The sequence below is a fragment of the Polypterus senegalus genome, chromosome 13, assembly GCF_016835505.1.
Source record: "Polypterus senegalus isolate Bchr_013 chromosome 13, ASM1683550v1, whole genome shotgun sequence".
Classification (NCBI taxonomy): domain Eukaryota; kingdom Metazoa; phylum Chordata; class Cladistia; order Polypteriformes; family Polypteridae; genus Polypterus; species Polypterus senegalus.
In genome coordinates, this window is record NC_053166.1 from 132,364,016 (window position 1) to 132,382,598 (window position 18,583).

Genomic DNA, 18,583 nt, shown 5'->3' on the forward strand with positions numbered 1-18,583 from the left:
ATACTCCAACGTCATTAAACCGCACGAAAATAAGTTAAACGTTATCATCAGAGAAAGTGAATCTGAAAATAATCATGACGCCTGTGATAATTCTCATGTTTTATAAATACGTTTAGACAAGTTGATGCTTCATTTATAGGTGTCTGTTTCCAGATTGCACTTAGCACACTCTTTTGTGCTGTCCCTCTGCAAAGGACCCGGTACTTGAACTTACGTGCATTGCTGTTGGAATAATAATAACGCATGTATTTTTACTTTAATAATATAATTATTGTGTTAGGTTACTCTTTACTTTAAAAAGTAATCATACTACATAGCGCACATTACTTTTAACTTGTTATCCCACTGCTCTCGACATTGTGTTGCTGAGCTTAGCACAGTATGTTTGGCTCATCAATATAAATTTAGCGATTTCTGAAATATTGAGATGGATTATTTCAGCCAGGAGAAGGAATAATAATCGCCTGAACATTTGCCACTGGAAATGTATATTGTGGGCGATTGTCCACGTGGCAAAATAAAAACATGCAGTGGACATGAGCAGACAACAAAATCCTTAACAGTAAGCAGGTTAAGGGTCTACATGGCCACATAATCAGGTTATTCGAGCAGAAATCTACTTCTGTTAATTAGGTTTCTCAAGAGGCCAATAACTCGATTTCTCTAGTCAGAATAAGGATTTACACGGCATTTTAGAAATTAAGGCTTCTGTTCAAAGTGATTGTTACTACAATTATTTCAATATTGAGTAAGTTACTTTTCATCTTCTGCTAAACATATTAAATTAGCCTATGAGCTTCAAAATTTGAGCAAGCATTGCCCACTTGAGTTTCTAGTGACAAACCCCAGTGTGAATGAGTGCAGGAGTGTGCCAGGCAATAGAGTGTGCCCTTGTGGCTGCCATAAATTCTTATTCCCTGCCACCTCAGCCAGGAAATATATATTTTGAGAATGGATAGATGAATAATTCATTCGTAGTAGTTTATGTGTTGTTTCTTATATATTTTCTTTGAGATTTCTAAGAATAGAACTAAATAGGGTTTTTCAGGTTATAGGGCAACTGCCTGCTAAAGAATGATGAGTTGTCTTCCTTGAATGGGTTTGATTTCTTTCCATGCTCTTGATTCTTTCTCCCCCTCTCCTTGTCTTTCCGTGACCCCTTGAGAGGTGACACCCCTTGCCTTCCCTCTCTCAGAACTTGCCCACAAACCTACACTTGCCGTGATGACTGGCTTGCACTGTGATTTTCTTGTGTCACATAGACTTTGCACTGTGTGTTGTATTTTTTTCTCTTTTTTGTCTTTCCTGCCAACCCACACAGTTGTATTTGGCTGCCATGGATAGTAGCAGCCATCTCAGCTGGCAGTTAAAGCCCTCGGACAGTGCAAGAACCTATTGGTAGCAACTTCCACTAATCTACTGTAACAGGTACTGGAAACACAGTCCCTTAACCCGAGCCTACCCGATGTGCCCCCACAGTAACCCCAATCCCCCCAGCCCCTCCTTCAAACCCTTGGCTGCTGCCATTTCCCCTTGCAAGTCTGACACTTCCCCTCCAAGCATCCCTGCTCCCCCACTCTGCCCACCCCAGCACTCAACCCTGGCCTGCAAAATAAGAAATTCCGGGCAGCATGTGGGCCTTCTGAATTCCTGGGCACTGCATTATTATTATGATTATGATTATTATTACACATGAAATGTTTGCCACATTAGGAGATTGGATGAAGATGCACATGCTGGCTTAAAAACATGCAGGCTTGAGAAAATAATGGCAACTGAACGCTTATTTTTATTTATTTTACATCTGAACAAGCAGATTAGGTGTAGTGTTGAAAAAACATTTGGAAAATGGAGTTGAATGTACAGTTGATACTGCCAAAGTGATGCACATAGGCAAACGGAACATTAATTATAATACAGATACAGGATGGGTAATGATGACCTGCAGAACACAACATCTGATAAGGATTCAGGAGCAAATGCCAACATTCTCACAATATGTTGTGATGAGCCAATTGAAAATTAAAATGTTATACCACATTGTGAAAATGGTTGAAAATAAAACGGGGAACAAACTTTACGACCTCATCTGGTGATGAATTCTGTGTGAAGACAAAGTGGTTCTAGAAGCTATCCTGGGACTAAGGGTGTACCTCCAATTTATTCCATGCCCGAGCATCTTTGCCCACATGTAAACCCCCAAGGTCTAGTTCTCTTCACTAGTGTGATCGTTCCATGCCGGGACAACCATACCTTGCCCCTGGCCCACTTGAAAGAGTTGTGCTGGGTCACGGTTCAGTAGGATTCGAGAACAGTGTGATCACTAAATGTGCCCGAGCACGGAAAACAGACATGACGTCAATGATGTGACAAGTCAGATACTGTTTGAGTTAAAGCAGGTTTTTATCCTCACCTTACAGATGAACGTGAATTGTAGTTGGCAGAAAAAGCTGCAAATTCCTCCCTTAAAGTCATTTGTCTCTATAAAAATCAAAACTCTGCGCTGTACACTTAATAAATCTGTAAGTGAGTAGAGTGATATCGTGCCCTACACAACTCCACCAAAAAAAACACAAAATAAGTAAGATTACTTTGAAATGCATGCTATCACTCCATGTTCGGGTCTTGTTTTGGCTTTACACAGAGTCACATGGTCATGACGAAAGCATGCCAGGGCCCAGAATGTTAAGCACAGCGTGAGTGCTGGCCAGCGGGGGAGTGGGGTGGGGTGGGCAGGACAATCGAGGTTGGGCATGGCACAGAGCAAGCATGCCTAGTGTGAGTACACCATGAGGGGAGAGGACTGAATTTCTTTATTCTTCAATTAAGAAGGCTGTATGCAGAACTAAATCGGGTCTTCATATATCTCACACACATTAATAAAGTTGATCCAGCATAATTCTTTTGATGAAATAACAATTCACATATTTAAGGACTTTGTTAGAAATTTAGGGGAAGAGTATTAAAACCAAAACCAGGAAGCATTTCTTCATATAAAAATCATTGAAATCTACAGAGTCGTGTAGTTAGAGTGGAAATCTTGACCACTAATCAGATATTGTAACAACTTAACTATTAGCTAACTTAATGAACCTAATGGACAGAATGATCTCTCAACAGTAAAACTTCTCTACTGGCCAAGTGGCACTCCAGTCCATTGTGCAGAAACATTTTTCCTATTTCTTAAAGTTTGCTTTTGTAGTTGGCCAATTAATCCAAAGTCTTATCATGTGACTGATAGACAATATTGGGTATGTCCAGTTTTCTGACTGTAGTTGCAGATCTTGTCGCTGGACCACGTCATTTACACAGCTAAAAATCGCTGGGCATGTCAGATTTTAGTGACTGCGTGCCGACTTTGCAATGCTGTTGTCCTCGCCCCTTTTTGTGACAGCCAATATCGATCGTGCTGTCTGACAAAGGTGGTGCTAGACGCAATCTCTGCTCTCCATTCTGTCAGGGTGTGTAAAACATAAAAACATCAGAAAGATGAGCCTCTCTACTGTTTGTGAGGTCCAAAACACCTGCATTCCGTATTCCTCATCGCTGCATTATCAGCATTGTACCTCATGCACACACAGCCCACACTTACGACTAAAGTGAAACTCAGACCTGTTTGATTTTGTCAGGGCACATCACGGACTACTAAACTAAGGTGACCATCCGTCCCCGTTTTCGGATAACTGTCCCCACTCAGAAACATGTCCCTGTTTTGTCCCCGGTTTCAGCTGGTTCACTTTTTTGAATGTATCTCATCAACAGGATAATTTGAACTCGGCGCGCAGGCGCAATTTTTTGACGGATTTTATGCATTACCGCATCCTGCAACTTTGGAGAGAAATCACGTGATAAGCTTTCGCTTTGTATGTAGTCTACGCTTCTCTAACCCCATACCCTGATTGGTCCAAAAAATTCTGGACACCTTAACTAGACTGAGTCACTGCGTGTGTCAGACTAGATGACTACCCGTCACTGGAGCACTCCACCGACTGCCTGCAATTCACTAAGATTATTTAAATTAAGGCTATGAGTAAAAATCACTGGAAAAGTCACTTAATGTGACATGGCCTTTAGCTGTCCAGGATTTCCATATTGAATATGATGGCTTATTACTGTCTGAAATATTTTTGAACTCATTCAAGAATATTGAACACTTTTAATTGATGCTTATCTAAAGTAATTTATGTATCTTAATGGATTTAGCATGGCTTTTCCATTCACCTGCAATGGAGGCCCTGCCAGGTTCATAGTTGAAAACCTGGCACCTTAGCCACTAGAACACAGTGAAGATTCTATACAGAGACTGATAAATAAAATTCTGCTTGCTCACATTTCTCAATGCCTGCCCCGTAGCTGGTGGCACACTACATGATTATGCGTCAGAGAGCATGTTACATTTAGTCACTGCACTTGCCAGATGTCATTGCCACAAGAATTTAAGATAACATGGCCAGGAATAGCAGGGGGCAATGGATTAGATGACTTCTTCATGGCTTCTTAGCACAGTTTTCAGTTCACAAAGTTTGGTGAACTTGCCACATTCTGACATCCAGTTGATGTGCTGCCGATGCTGGTGGCTATATAAATGCTTTCTTTATAAGGTGAGTTCATTCGCTGTCTCTGCCTAACGTTTTCCTTTTTTTTTTGATTCCATGGTACTGCAACAAACATGAACATCGGATAGACAAGCCTTTCTTCTGTTTTCATGGTCCAAAACACCCACTTTGCTTCTTTTCTTGTGATGGCATTTTATGCTTTCTACTTCTGTTTGAGTGCTCACCAGTTCTCAGCTCTCACCCACACACACTCCAACCTCTTTGACTTAAGACTGGTATGACTGAGTCACTGGGAATGTCATATTAAGCAACTGGTGGCCAAGGGAACATGCTGTGGCTCCCTATGACTAACATAAAGGAAATAAAAACTACAACTGAAAATTTTGTGTGATGGGGGCCTAAGAAACACACAGCAGCCTATTGTGTTTGAAAACTTGGTGGATGGGAACGATTCTTCTAACTTTAGATTTGTGAGTTTGCGATGAGACTCAGATGACAGGCAAGCTTCAACCACATAGTACTTAAGCTACTGGTGGATAGTTTACTGTTACTGCATTGTTTGAAAGTGTGATGCCAACAGAAGTTACTAGTAAAGGTTTAATTCACAAATACAGGGCACAATGTCACTTCTCCATAATCTAAATTACTTTGCTTTTCTCTGCTGTAACAGAATGAGGAATATTTGTACATTTTGAAAGGAGTTTTATGCATTACCTGATGCAATTATCTGGATTTCAGAGAAATATTAATTTAGTGGGTCTGAAATACATACAAGGGGGGACGCAAAAATTACGTTTTTTTTTTTTTAAATCGTATACTTTTCAGAACATTTCCAAAATTTAATCACCCTCAAAATACTGTCCCTGAGATGCAATACACTTGTCCCACTGCTTTTTCCATTGTTCAATACTGTTCTGAAACTCTTGCAAACAGTCATTTGCCTCTTGATCTCCTGTACATCCTGAAAATGCTTTCCTTTAAGGTTCCTCTTCATTCTTGGAAATAAGAAAAAATCGCAGGATGCAAAGTCCGGGGAGTAGGGGGGAGTGGGAAACTGTTGTCATCCCGTTTTTCCAGAGAAGCTGCCGCACACTCAATGCTGTGTTGTTGTGATGCTGAAGCCACTCGCCTGATCGCCACAATTCGGATCATTTTCTCAGCACTGTATCACACAATCACTCGTGGGCAGTCTAGTACATGCACATAGCGGCAAACGTCAGAATTGACACCCCTCCAGCCTCCAGAAAAAAATTCTCATTATTTTTGGGTCCTCCTCGTACAAGAATAATAATAGCAGTGAGGTTCTTAAGGATTTGGCCATGTGATACTTTTGGTCCTTAATTGCGTACAAAGAAACTGACTAAGTGACAGTTAGAGGCTGGGGAGGTAGATGATACAATCAGCGATGACTGTGTTATTTTAGTGTGCTATATAGATAAAATTGATTTATTGTTTATTATGTCTTAATATTCATTGCCTTGTGCATGTGCTTCAGCTTTAACTCTCGGCCAGCTTGGATCTTCCCAGTTGTTTATCTCACAGATTTTGAACTTCTTTGGTTTTTGGATAAAGATTTCAGGCTTAGTTAACCAAGGCCAGCCATCACATCATCATTAACAGATAGTACTTAACTCATTGCATGTCCATATACTCTTCTTGGCAAGTGTATTGTTATTTTTTTTATTGTATAATAATTGTATTATTTGTTACTTTTGCAGCCACTCACAATATCAGTTTAAATGCCCATTTCTAACTTGCAGAACTGAATTGCTTACATTTTGGGGTGTGTGTTATGATTTGAATATTCAAAATTGAAGTAAACATTTCAAAAAATAAAAATGCACAGCTTAATATATGTGGACCAGTAGGAAAAACAGTTACTGTATATAATAAAGGTCGCAATGCTTTTTTTCTGCTAACTGGTGAACATATTGCTGTCTGTGTGGAATGATTTACTTTTTTACTCTTGTTTTTTAAGAATATTCCTTTACAATTACCATAGAACTCTTCATTATGTCTTTCAAATCATCGCTGCTTACAAAGTGCTTGTTTCTGTGCTAACAAAAGATGAAAATCACCAGGCATTGAGTCAGTGTGTTTGAGACTATAAAATTTCATTTCTTCTTTTCTGTAATCTTTGGTAACAGTCTTTTGAAAGAAATTGAACCAGTGAAGACTTTACACGATTTCCCCATTTATTTATGCCGTCATTTTTGTATCAAAATTTTCAAGCCACTGTCATGTCACAGAGACACATTGTTTCTGAGTGACGACGTGACAATATATTGTGGTTGCTATATGATCTCCTTAACAATATATTGGACATTTCTGTTTTGTGGAGATGTTTTTTTATGGTTTATGCTAGCTGTGCTACTCTTCTAAACCAGGTTGACATCTAAGTAATCAACGTAGGCCTCAGTGTTAATGTTTGCAGTGCATCATCAATTGGAATGTATTTTGTAAAGCATGTAGTAATAAAATGCTATACTACACATTTGTGAGATGCCATCTGTTGAAATGACAAATGCAATGCATTTTATTGCTAAAAATCTTTCTAATGTGCCATCTGTTAGAATGATCGAGACATATCAACTGGACAGACAAACAGACAGACACATAGACACTTATCTTTTGATTGTAAGTGAGTTCAATTTAAAATTTGAGGGCATTGTGTTTTCATTGTGACATTTTTCTATTTTATTTTCACACATGTTTTATTCTTCGTATCCTTTTTTGACCGAATATAAGCTGAGTTATTTCCATTTGTTTACATAATCTCACCATTTTGTAGCGTGAATTTCAACTTTTTGTTAAATTATGCCAAAGAATAATTAAGACTTTTGTTCATGTTTTATATTTTAGACTTATTTTTGTTTTTTTTTACCTTTTCATCACCCCAGTACTAATATGAGAATTTTTTGATCATATGAACAGTGAGTGCTTCCTGAACTACACTCGGATCAGGCGTCAGTTCTGCATGGGATATTCTTGTGAACTTGTTTTCAGATTATCAGTATTCAGGTTGCCTTGTTCTTCTTTATTTCTGTAATTTTTCTTTTATTAAAAATGATCGTTATTTGTATAAAATAGTCATGACACCATTTTGTTTTTCGACCATCACTATTTTAACAGTTTTAATTTTTTTGCAGTGGAGGCCATGTTGTTTATGGCAATGGCGCCCAGTACCAGTCACCTAGGGGTGGCATTTGATGTCACATGCACTTGAAGTCATCACATCATCACTTTAAACGACAGCAGCACAGTTACTCAGGTGTTTTAAGATTTTGGATTAACTTTGAAAAAACAAAGAAGAATCACTTAAGATTTTGGTAAAAGGTGATAGACAGGTTTAGGATTTTTCATACTGCTTGTTGATTTTGGAACTTCATATGCAACTGTAGCCTGGCTTCTCACCATTAATTTGCATCACCCCTTTGGACTACTCAATCGTGATAGAGATACGAGTTAAATCATATCTCATTGAGCCTGTCAAAACACAACATACAAGAGAAGGCGTATTTTAGGAAACGGCCACTATAGAGGCAGCCACTTTGTCAGTAAGCTTTGCTGCCATGTCTCAGTTATCTACTATCGTGCTGCCATCTAGTGGATAGCTATAGAATTTTTTTTTAGATGCAACAGCTTGCGAGAAATAGTGCCATAAACAGACAGGCCGTATTTAAGTCATCACGAAAAAGGTACAAAGCTACTGATATTTTGAAATGACTAGATTTGTTGTTTTAATTATATGAAACAACACGAGTATTTTGATGATAATGTCCGTGATCGAGTTACAATCAGTCAGATAATGTGGAAACTGTAGGCTCCTTCTATGATGTGAATCGCTGCCCAAAAAGCATTTCTTAACCGCAAGGCCGACTGTCGGGACAGCTCTACATGGACATTCTGCCACCCACTGAGTGCAAACAGTCACAAACTACCGAAAGAGTTGGGTGCAACAAGTGTGGACAGTGCAAAGAAACATGTTATATTTACGACACTTGTGCTTCTAAGCTTGCACTTTGCATGGTGTCGTCCATCAAGGACTCAATCAAATAGAGGTTTTAGTGGTGTTACTGGTCAACATAAAGTAAAGTTAAAGGAACAGAGTCTCCTACAGAAAAATGACACATTACTAGAAGAACTAGGATAAGAAATTGGATTTCTTTGTATTATTTTTTTTACATATTCTTCTTCTTGGCTGCTATTAGACAAATGAATACAACATCACTACATCTGACTGTACACTCTGTGTGACTTATACTATACTTTGATGTTAGTTTCAGTAGTCTCATGAACTAAACTATCTACTGCTATCTTTTTACTTGTTGCTAATTACAGGGCATACTGCAATAATATTTCTGTTAACTATAGTTATTTTATTCTATTTTATATGTTAATGTTGTTTTTTTCTGTTTTATTATGTTTGTGATATTTTTATCATAAAGTTTATGGGTTACTTATGGGGTACTTTTTCTTACAAAGTTTTTTATGGGGTTACCGTGTGCACTGTTTAATTACCTGGGACCTACGTATTGAATTTCATTTCTACATATGGAAGTTGGAATTACAATAAAAGATCCTTGATCCCTTGATCCTTGAAGCAAAGCAGTCCAGTCCTGGCGATCCTGCGTCGTCGTTGCTGTCTTTCATGGGCAATTCTAAACACCAGTGTCGTTTCTAGATCAGATGAATAGTGAAACAGAAGCAGCAAATACTGAATATCCTTGAGTGTTTCGTTCCATATGTTCATATGGTCATCACATGCACAGAGTACAGTGAAATTCTCACTTTCCTGTGCTAATCAACATGCAATGTGTCGCCACTCTCTAATGTCACAACTAATGAGTAAAACTACCTTACATCAAAACTTCTGCCCTATATACCTGAAAAATCTCAAGAGAATTATCAAATACTTCAAAAACTGTTCTTGCTCAGTAGTATGATTGCAACACTAAATTATGAAAATATTGGGCAGGGGCGGAAGGAGCAGAGGTAGTAGTAGGTGGCTTAAGATACCAAATTTCTAAGCAATCTTTATTCAGAAGAAAAACAAAGTATCAGTGTCATCGCAATCCTTGTGTTGTTCTGATTACACTTCCTAAAAGTTCACATACTGTCACATGCAGCCAGTTTATGGGTAGAAAAGCTGAGCAGATTCAAATGTGTGGGTGAGTGCCATAGAAAAACAACAGTGTAATAATGTTCTAGAAATGACCAAAACCAGCCACAGTAGTAAATCTTTGTTATTATTGTTATTATTTCACAGGGTATCATATGTTTTCTGACTATTGGGGAGCACATTAAGGTTTATTTTGATCAACGTCGCTCCATGTGGGTAATGTATTCAGCCTACACCACCTTCCCTCACACCAGTGTTTGTCAGCCTTTATGGTCCTGACTCTAGTGACCCCGTTTTGCCTTTTTAAGTTCATTGATGACCCACTAGCAGCAATTGCATACCACCTCTTTGGTAAAACCAGCACGTCTGGTTATACAAGTTCACTTAGAAATGGGAAAAAATATCATAAACCGCTGTTGATTGCTTAAATGACCCACCAAGATCCATTTGTCAACCAACGACAGCAACCCATGACCCATTGGTGACAACGTGGGTCACGACTCAGTGATTGAGAAACACTGGTTTAGATAACCCACCGTGACCCACTTGTAAACCAATGATGGCAACCCACAATCCACCAGTGGCATGATCCAGTGGTTGCGAAACACAGTTTTACACAGACCCATTGAGACATGAAGATTGGTTTGTACTACTCCATACTGACAGATAAATTACATGTACCGGTAATCCACACCAGACTCACAGAGCCACAGTTGCAATGACTAGTACACTTTGTGACCTATGTACGGCCAAATGAACTCATAAGTTGATGCATGACTGCACTTGTTTATCTTTATTGTATTATAATGGAGATGGGAGATGAAGAGAAGAAGCTGCTGGTTCATTGTTGCTAACTACAGCCCATACTAGTATCCCGTTTATCTGGACAGTATATTGTCTGCAAGGTTTAGCACTCACTGCAATATTCCTCTTAGTGATTGGTTTTTAGATGGTATGATGGCATAGTGGTTAACTCTTGTGTCAAACAGACTGGGTACAAATCCTGGCCCAGGTACTCTCTTTGTGGAGTTCTTGCCAGGTTTTCCTGCTTTGCGTCCACATCCAATAGATGTACCGGTTGGATTGATTGAAAACTCTATGATGGCTCCTTAGGAGTAAGCAATGGTGTGCTCATTAGTAAATGTGTCCTCCATTGGATTGGTGCACATTAGAGCTCCTAGTCCCAAGACACCTGTGGGGGGGGTTCAGAAAATGGTCAAATGACTGGCTTGTTTGGTTTGCATGACTGCCTGGTCATTAGGAACTTTTTTTGAGGTGGGAAGCATCATTCAACAACGGACTGAACACTTACATCGTGGCTAATGGGGAGTCATTTTAAATTTTATGAATGTCTAGTCAAAGCTAACATATATTGTAGGCATCACTTAAGACAAACTAATTACCAAATTAATATACGGCAGTGATGATGGAGGAAGCCCAGCGGTGTGTTGTGCACAGGAGACTGCTGCCTCTCCTAATATCATTTGTGAATGTGTGATGAAAACATTATCTGAAATGGATCCGCTGTGATCATTGTGCTGTTGGTAAAGCCAGATAAGACCTGAAGATCAATGACCGTTGTTCAGGAGATGATTTTGGGGAGACAAACCCGCCACGAAGTGCTTCATTCTCCACTGTTCATGTTTTGTCTGTGCTGTCTTTGTATGAGATTCTCCGTTTCCATTTTATGTTCACTTCTTTTATAAGATGGTGGTCGGCAGAGGATGGGGGTAACCTCTAGCGGAAAAATGATGTTTCCTTAATTGGAAACCTGATCATTGCATGTTTTGTGTAATATGCATCTTCTGAATGAAGGGGTGACATCAGTGTGTTCCAATGGCCTTCTTCCTTAAATAATTCTGCATGCACTGCTTGAGTTTGTAACAAACTAGTCAATTAAACTCGAAAAACTTTGAATTCATAGTATACTCCAGCTAATTCATTCAGACATCCTTATTCTCCAGATCAAAGCTGAATAGAGTCTATGTCTTTTCTTTTTGTGCCCCCTTTGCTTTGCTCTCCATATAAATGGTAAATGGGGATGAGCTGGGTGATGGAGTTTGAGTTGGGGTTGGTGATGGCAGAATGTGATTGGATTGCAAAACAATTGGTTTATTTATTTATTTTTTTCTCTCTCTCTCTCCTCTTCCAGTACACGTCTAGCATGAGAGCAAAATATCTTGCCACAAATCGGCCTGATGCCAACAGTGCCGCCCACTAAGGATCACAAACATGCATGCTTCCAGGAACAAAAGAGGGATTCGGAAACATCCAGCTTCCTTTGGATATCGACTTGGATACCACCAGGCACAATATATGTATATACAGTATATAGAGAAAAAACAAATTTCAAAAACAAGTCCCCTTTGCCCAAGACTTGGATGATTGTGCTACTTCAGAGAACCATACACGGGAAGAGCCAGATCAGTCCCAAATGGGTACTTTTGCCACATGCGAGGGTTTGGTTGGCCTCACATAGCGCCAACATTTCATTGAAACCTCTTGACTGCCATGATCTACTGTACAGATGTGTGTGATTTTATTTTGTTTCTCTTTTTTTCTTGTTCTTAACCAGAAAGCCTAGATGTACACCTTGTGCCATCCCATTCTCTTGTGGTTACAGAACCAGGACCAAAAAAAAAAAAGAGAAAGAGCTTGTCTTTCTGATTTTTAATTTTTACATGGCAGGGGCAAATGGGGTTGCAAAATATGCAAAACGGTCTTGCATTGTACGATTTGGTTGGCTCTTTTGGGATTTAAGGCATAATAAATACCAAATGTCGCCGGAGGACTTGGAGCTCAGGAAGAGTGCAGCTAGCCCCACAGTGGACTATCTCTTCTATTTTGTTGTTATTAAAAACACCATACTTCTTATTTTTAACCACTTTAAGCTTTCTCACAAATGAACTAAAAGAAACAATTGAAAAGCCCATTTAACTGTTGCCTATGTTCAAGTTGCGTTTGCTTCCTCGTGTGTCTGTTTATTTATTGTTTTGCTTAATACAAATTTATTCTGTAGCTTTGTGTCTGTTGTCATCAGGAAAGCAATTTAAATGAACCTAAGGTTCAAAGATAGCCAATGGATTGTTTGTCCCTTCAAGGAATCCACAATTATTAGAGTACTGTACAGCAACCTCTCAGTCTTCATTTTTGGGTGTGTGTGCGTGTGTGTGTGTGTGCGTCCGGTCCATCTTCTCTGTTCAGGATTTTCATTGAATGCATTCTCAAATATGGATAAGAGGACTGAAGGTGAAGACACTTAAAAGCAAAGCTGTTTTAGAGAGGGGACTGAAACAGGATGACAACAATGATAGTGTGGAAATAAAAGAGATTTCATCAGCATTGATGAAATAGACACATGCACTTTTTTTCAACAGAGGATGACGACAGTGTTCTCAGGAAAATGACTCAGTTTAAAATGAATCAATAATGCAAAACGTATTTACGGGCTTTTTGGTATGGTGACCATATATTGACGAATGTTACAGATGGCTGCTGGAATTTTATATGGCCATCTGTTAATAGTTTATTAGAGAGAGCCATATTTTCTATCTATCTATCTATCTATCTATCTATCTATCTATCTATCTATCTATCTATCTATCTATCTATCTATCTATCTATCTATCTATCTATCTATCTATCTATCTATCTATCTATCTATCTATCTATCTATCTATCTATCTATCTATCTATCAGGTCTTTTTTTGCAATCTAAAAAGCTGAAATTTGTCACCATTGTGAAAGGTCATGCAAAACCAATGAGAAAATCTGCTTTTTCCTAAAAAGGTAGACCCCCTAACCCATTATGGTTTTGTCTTTTTTGAATTGAATCGACTAAAAAAAAGTAATGATACTGTGTGGTGCTGAATTTGAATTTGACCAATCCATGAATATTACAGAAAGCAATAGGAATCTAAAAATGACCTGCAGCTTCACATATATTGTGTCGTGTAGAATGTAATTTTTCTGTGCATTTTGTTTTGTGCTGGGAAGATGTTTTATTGAAAGTATTTTAGAGTTAAAGGAGATTTTAACTATTTGGGATTATTTTACAAGTAGAGCAGTGGCTTCCTGATGACAATAAACAGGTAGTGGTAATGAATGGCCAACAGTGTCATTCTGAATGGCCTTCAAGCTGTTGTGTCAATAATGGCAAACACAGGATAGCTATCAATATTTTCTCATTTGTATTTAAAAATGTCAGAATTGTACTGCTCCTCTTGATTGAAAGGGCACTTTTACTGTAACACTGTTTGGAATATTCATTTTTTTCTTTCCACTGTATTGATCGCTCTTAAGCTCCTGCAGATGTGTGGTGGTATTTCGATTTCTAACTCACTTCTATTCCTTGCTTGTACTCCACTGACCTTCTGTGTTTTTCCGCATGTTATACTCTGTTCTCACTGTCCCTAACGTGTTATAAGTGACGAGACGAACTGATTGGCTTCTCTTTTGATGCCGCTAACCCTAAGATGGCAAACTCCTGGCACTAGTAAGGTGCATGATCAATATGAACTGAGCACAGTGTGCGACTGGCATCTCTGTTGGCTCATGTTTCTTTGTATGGCAGGTTAGGATGCGGCAGTTAGGGGTCAAGATTTGAAACGGCAGTAATGAATGCCTAATATAAACAAAAAAAGATGACTTTAGTTGAAAAAATGTGGAGTTTGACAGAATGTGTGACTTTCCTGCTGTTGTTTAAATCTGAAAGCCACAGTACATCCCAAACATCAGCGGATGCTTCCGATGGGACTGAGAGCCATGTTGTCATGTGTGTGCACGTGTGTGTGTGTATGTCTGTGTGTGTCTGTTGGTCTGTGTTCTGGGACTGCACAAAATAGTAATTCAAGAAGGTGTTTTTTGAACATACTGCAAACATTCATGGATTATATATACCTACCTGATGGGAAATATTAAAGTGTGCATGTGTTTTCTTTTTATATTTTCACTTTTACTATTGCAATGACACAGATACTGTTATCTTGGAGTTTGTGTAGAACAAATGGGGTTTTGTTGTTTATTAACTTTTTATTATTAATTCTGGTAAATTATGACGGTGAAGTGCAGCCCATCCTACTGCTGTCGTACATGTGAAAGCACAAGTTCTTTTGAGAAGCTGTCATACTTCTTGTATTATCATTTTTAATTCTGTGGAAAGCACACATTGAACAAAGGAGGCTGTAATTAGGTGGGATCCATCACATGCCTCAAGTACCAAGGAACAAAAACATCATAGTAAATGACAAGACACTTGGATTTTTCTTCAAGATGCTATATTTTGCTGTGAATCTCTCAGGCTTTACAGCTTTTTGGTCTCTCTTTCTGGTGCCACTGGTTCTCTTCCTGCGGCCATCAGTTGTGTTTGCAGATCTGTGCAAGTCCTCTGTGCACTTAAAGCAGACATTGGAGGGTTGCACTATTAATCACTGAGAGCAAATGTGCTTTCTTACAAGAATGAAAAACACTGCTACATTCCACTGGTGAGCCTGATAAAGCTGTATGGGTCTAAACTGTCTGTGGACGACATCCAAACTAAGTGGACAACAGTATGCCAATTAACAGATGATATTACTTCATGAATTAGTACAGATAACATACTGGAAAAGTCATCAAACTCAAGACATCTGTTTTTAGTCTTACTTACCAAAGCTATGCTACCATTAAGCTAAACCACACCATAAATTTCATGCAGCTGTCCAATATCTTGCTTAAACCTTGACTTAAACCTTGACAGTATGCCAATTAATGGATGATATTACTTCATGATTTAATACAGATAACATACTGGAAAAGTTGTCAAACTCAAGACATCTGTTTTTAGTCTTACCTTACCAAAGCTGTGCTACCATTAAGCAGTCCAGTCCAATATCTTGCTTCAACCTTGACTATAAGTTTATTTATTTATTTATGTTTGTCTTCTTCTGTTTTGCAGTTTTGGGAGAAGACATTGTATTCCGTATTTAAAAAAGTATTTTTAATCAAATAATATTAAAATAATGGCACTTCCCATTGTTAAGGTCCATATACGAAATTAAACGGTAAAATGGTTTTACCCAGGAGGGTGTTATGAAATTTTGAAATTTTTACGTAATGGTTAAACTGCAATATAGACAAGTGGAAACTCTTAACAGTAGCAATTTTTTAAAATGAAAATTCTTATTTATAATTAAGTATTGTTAATAAACTTCAATGAACTGAAAATCACTAAGCCCCCATAAAGTTTTCAAAGTATTTTCTAAGTGTTTTCTATCCCACCATTAGAAAGAACGAAGGTTGACCTGAGTTAAATCCACTGTAATTGATGAAATGTGACACATTTTCTAGAATTTAAATTTCTCTTTATTTTATACGTTGTTTTTTTGAAACTGTGAAATGTCCTCAAAGCCTTCCTGTTCGTATCTTAGCATTGATTTCTCTCAGCTTAAATTAGATAGGAATGATTTGTTAGGGCCTGATGGTTAAGGCTATGGGTTAAAATCACTACACAGGTCTTAGCAAACCACTTCATCTGTCAGCTACTCTGCACATTTTTCTGGTCAGGTTAAGTGCCTGATGGTAGTGGTGAACATGAAAGGTGCTGTATATAGTGATGGCTGCTTATAAATACCTCAAAGTCGTTGTCATCTGCTCCCTGTCCCTCAAGACACAGTGTGATAAATTATCAGCCCCTCTGCCGCAATTCCCACAAACACTTGCACCTTCTGGTCCAATGGATGTATGTGTCTGTGAGGGGAGGGGGGGGTCTTCTCCCCTTTCTACAGCTGCTTGCTGCACTTGCAGCCAACCAAGGTTCAATCGGCCTAGTCACCCTTATAATTTATTTATTCTAAAAATAGCTATTCTCTACACAGTTTTAATTTAGGAAATTCCAGGAGGTCATGAAATAACCAAAAATAAAAAAGAATCCTTGCGACATTTGAGCCGTAAATTGCTAAAGAAATGCAACTGTCATTTCCCCCCTGTGAAATGAATGATGTTAATGGTGTGACAATCTCTATTGTTTTTGGTAGTGTCTTTCTTCTTATGACTCACTTCTAGACCAATGTATCTAAGAGTACTAACTGTTTGCACGAAAGAAGACAAAAATAAAGAAAAACGATAAAAAATAAATTTTGCCTTTGTAAACTTTTTTTAGCCATTATACCTATTTTTTTCATATCATACCACTGTGTATATAAACGTATATTTTTAAATTTTTTGATGGAATTAACCTTATAGTTTATGTAGTAAATCCGTGTATCTGGAAATGCAGAAATGTTTTTTATTGTTCCCCCACCCTCACCTTATGTTTGTGTACAAAATAAATAAATGAAAATTTAAATTGGGTCTTGCATTGATCTATTTTGAGAAAGAACAAAACTGTAGGTAATATGATTTTTTAAGTTAATTTTTTTTTGTGATTACTAAAATATTGTACTTGTTAAACCTGTGGTTTTACTGAGCTTGAATTAAATGTTCAAAAAATTAAAGTTACCTTAACATAGTGATGATTGAGTCTGATTATTATGACTTAAGATTTTCATTGTTTGTGTTTCAAATGTTTAAAACAAAATGAAAAATCTAAGGCAGGGGCTTTTCAACAAATATCCCAGTTGCCACTGCAGCAGTCAGTGTGGTACAAAAACTCCCCCTGCAGGTAACAAGTTGCTAATGCAGGCACCCAAGGTCCAATGTCACATTTAACACCCTGAAGCAGAGATCCTCACATTTGGGCCTGGAGGTCCACAGTGGCTGCAGGCTTTTGTTCCAGCCAAGTTTCTTAATTTGAGGTCAATCATGGCTGATAACAGAACTTGTAGTTTACTTCTATTGTTTTCACTTTGCTATGCCAGTTCATTCTGAGATTTTTTTCCTTTCTTAGGACGTTAAACAAACTGACTTGTGGCACCGTGGAGATTCTGTAGTAAATCTCACTTGGCCACTTTTTCTTGCCTATTGCTTTCTAACCGTTTGATTCAAACAAGGTTATGAACACAAACATCAGTGTAAATGGGATGTTAGTCGGTGAGCTGCTGGCTGCTATGTCACTTTCATTTCATTGTCAATTGGCAGCTGGTTAAGAAAACAAAAAGTGATTAAAACCAATAATGCAACTGTTTAAGACTAAAGAAGGTAAATAAGGGAATCTTTAAAGGCAAGTTAACTCAAATGTACCATAAAAGTGTTGGCTGAGTAATGATAGGCTTTGGCAGTGATAGTTAGCTTCTAATTGAGCAATTTGGTTGAAACAAAAACCTGTAAGCACTGTGGAGGGCCGTGGTGGCTGATGGTTTTTGTTCCAACCCGTCTGCTTCATGAGAAGTCAATTATTACTGATGTAGTACTTATTGCTCAAATGACCTCTATATGCTTCATTTTAGTAGTCTCGCTTTTTTAGATTTCCCACCCTTAATTGCTTAGATTAGTCTTAAACCACAGCATTCACTGTTTTTAATTGCTCCTTATTTAGCAATTTAGCAATAAGATGCAAGTGACAATGGAACCATCTAGCTGTCCCCATTTACACCTGTGTGTATTTATCGTGAACAATCTGGTTTAATAAAACATTTGGAAGAAAACTGAAGAGAAAAAAGTGAAGGACTGAGAATTAGTCACACGTTTTAAGATCATATCCTTGGAAAGGAAAAATCAATCGGCCCTATATGAAGACCTGACATGGCAGAATTTCAACACCAAGAAGCCTTGAAATTAAATGAGATTTGTTATTGGTAAGGATTGGGTTTTAATTAAGCAAAAGGGTTGGAACAAAAATCTGCAGGCACTGCAGACCTCGGATCTCTGCTTTAGAGTGTTAAATGGGCCTTAGGTATCTGGATTAGATTCTTGTTACCTCCAGGGGGAGCTTTTGTAACAGACATTAACACATTGTCTGCCGCAGTGACAACAGGGAAGTTTGTTCCTG

At 38.2% G+C, this 18,583-nt stretch overlaps 1 protein-coding gene across 2 annotated transcripts in view; it reads left to right on the forward strand.

The window, feature by feature from the left end:
* Positions 1-12,696, forward strand: part of LOC120542004 (protein tweety homolog 3-like) — a 289,028-nt gene extending 276,332 nt beyond the window's left edge. For both annotated transcript variants that reach the window (XM_039774078.1, XM_039774077.1), the window contains one exon: positions 11,831-12,696. In XM_039774078.1, the coding sequence (XP_039630012.1) occupies positions 11,831-11,846 (16 nt within the window). In that variant the 3' untranslated portion in view covers positions 11,847-12,696. The remainder of the gene's footprint in view (positions 1-11,830) is intronic.
* The last annotated feature ends 5,887 nt before the right edge of the window (positions 12,697-18,583 follow it).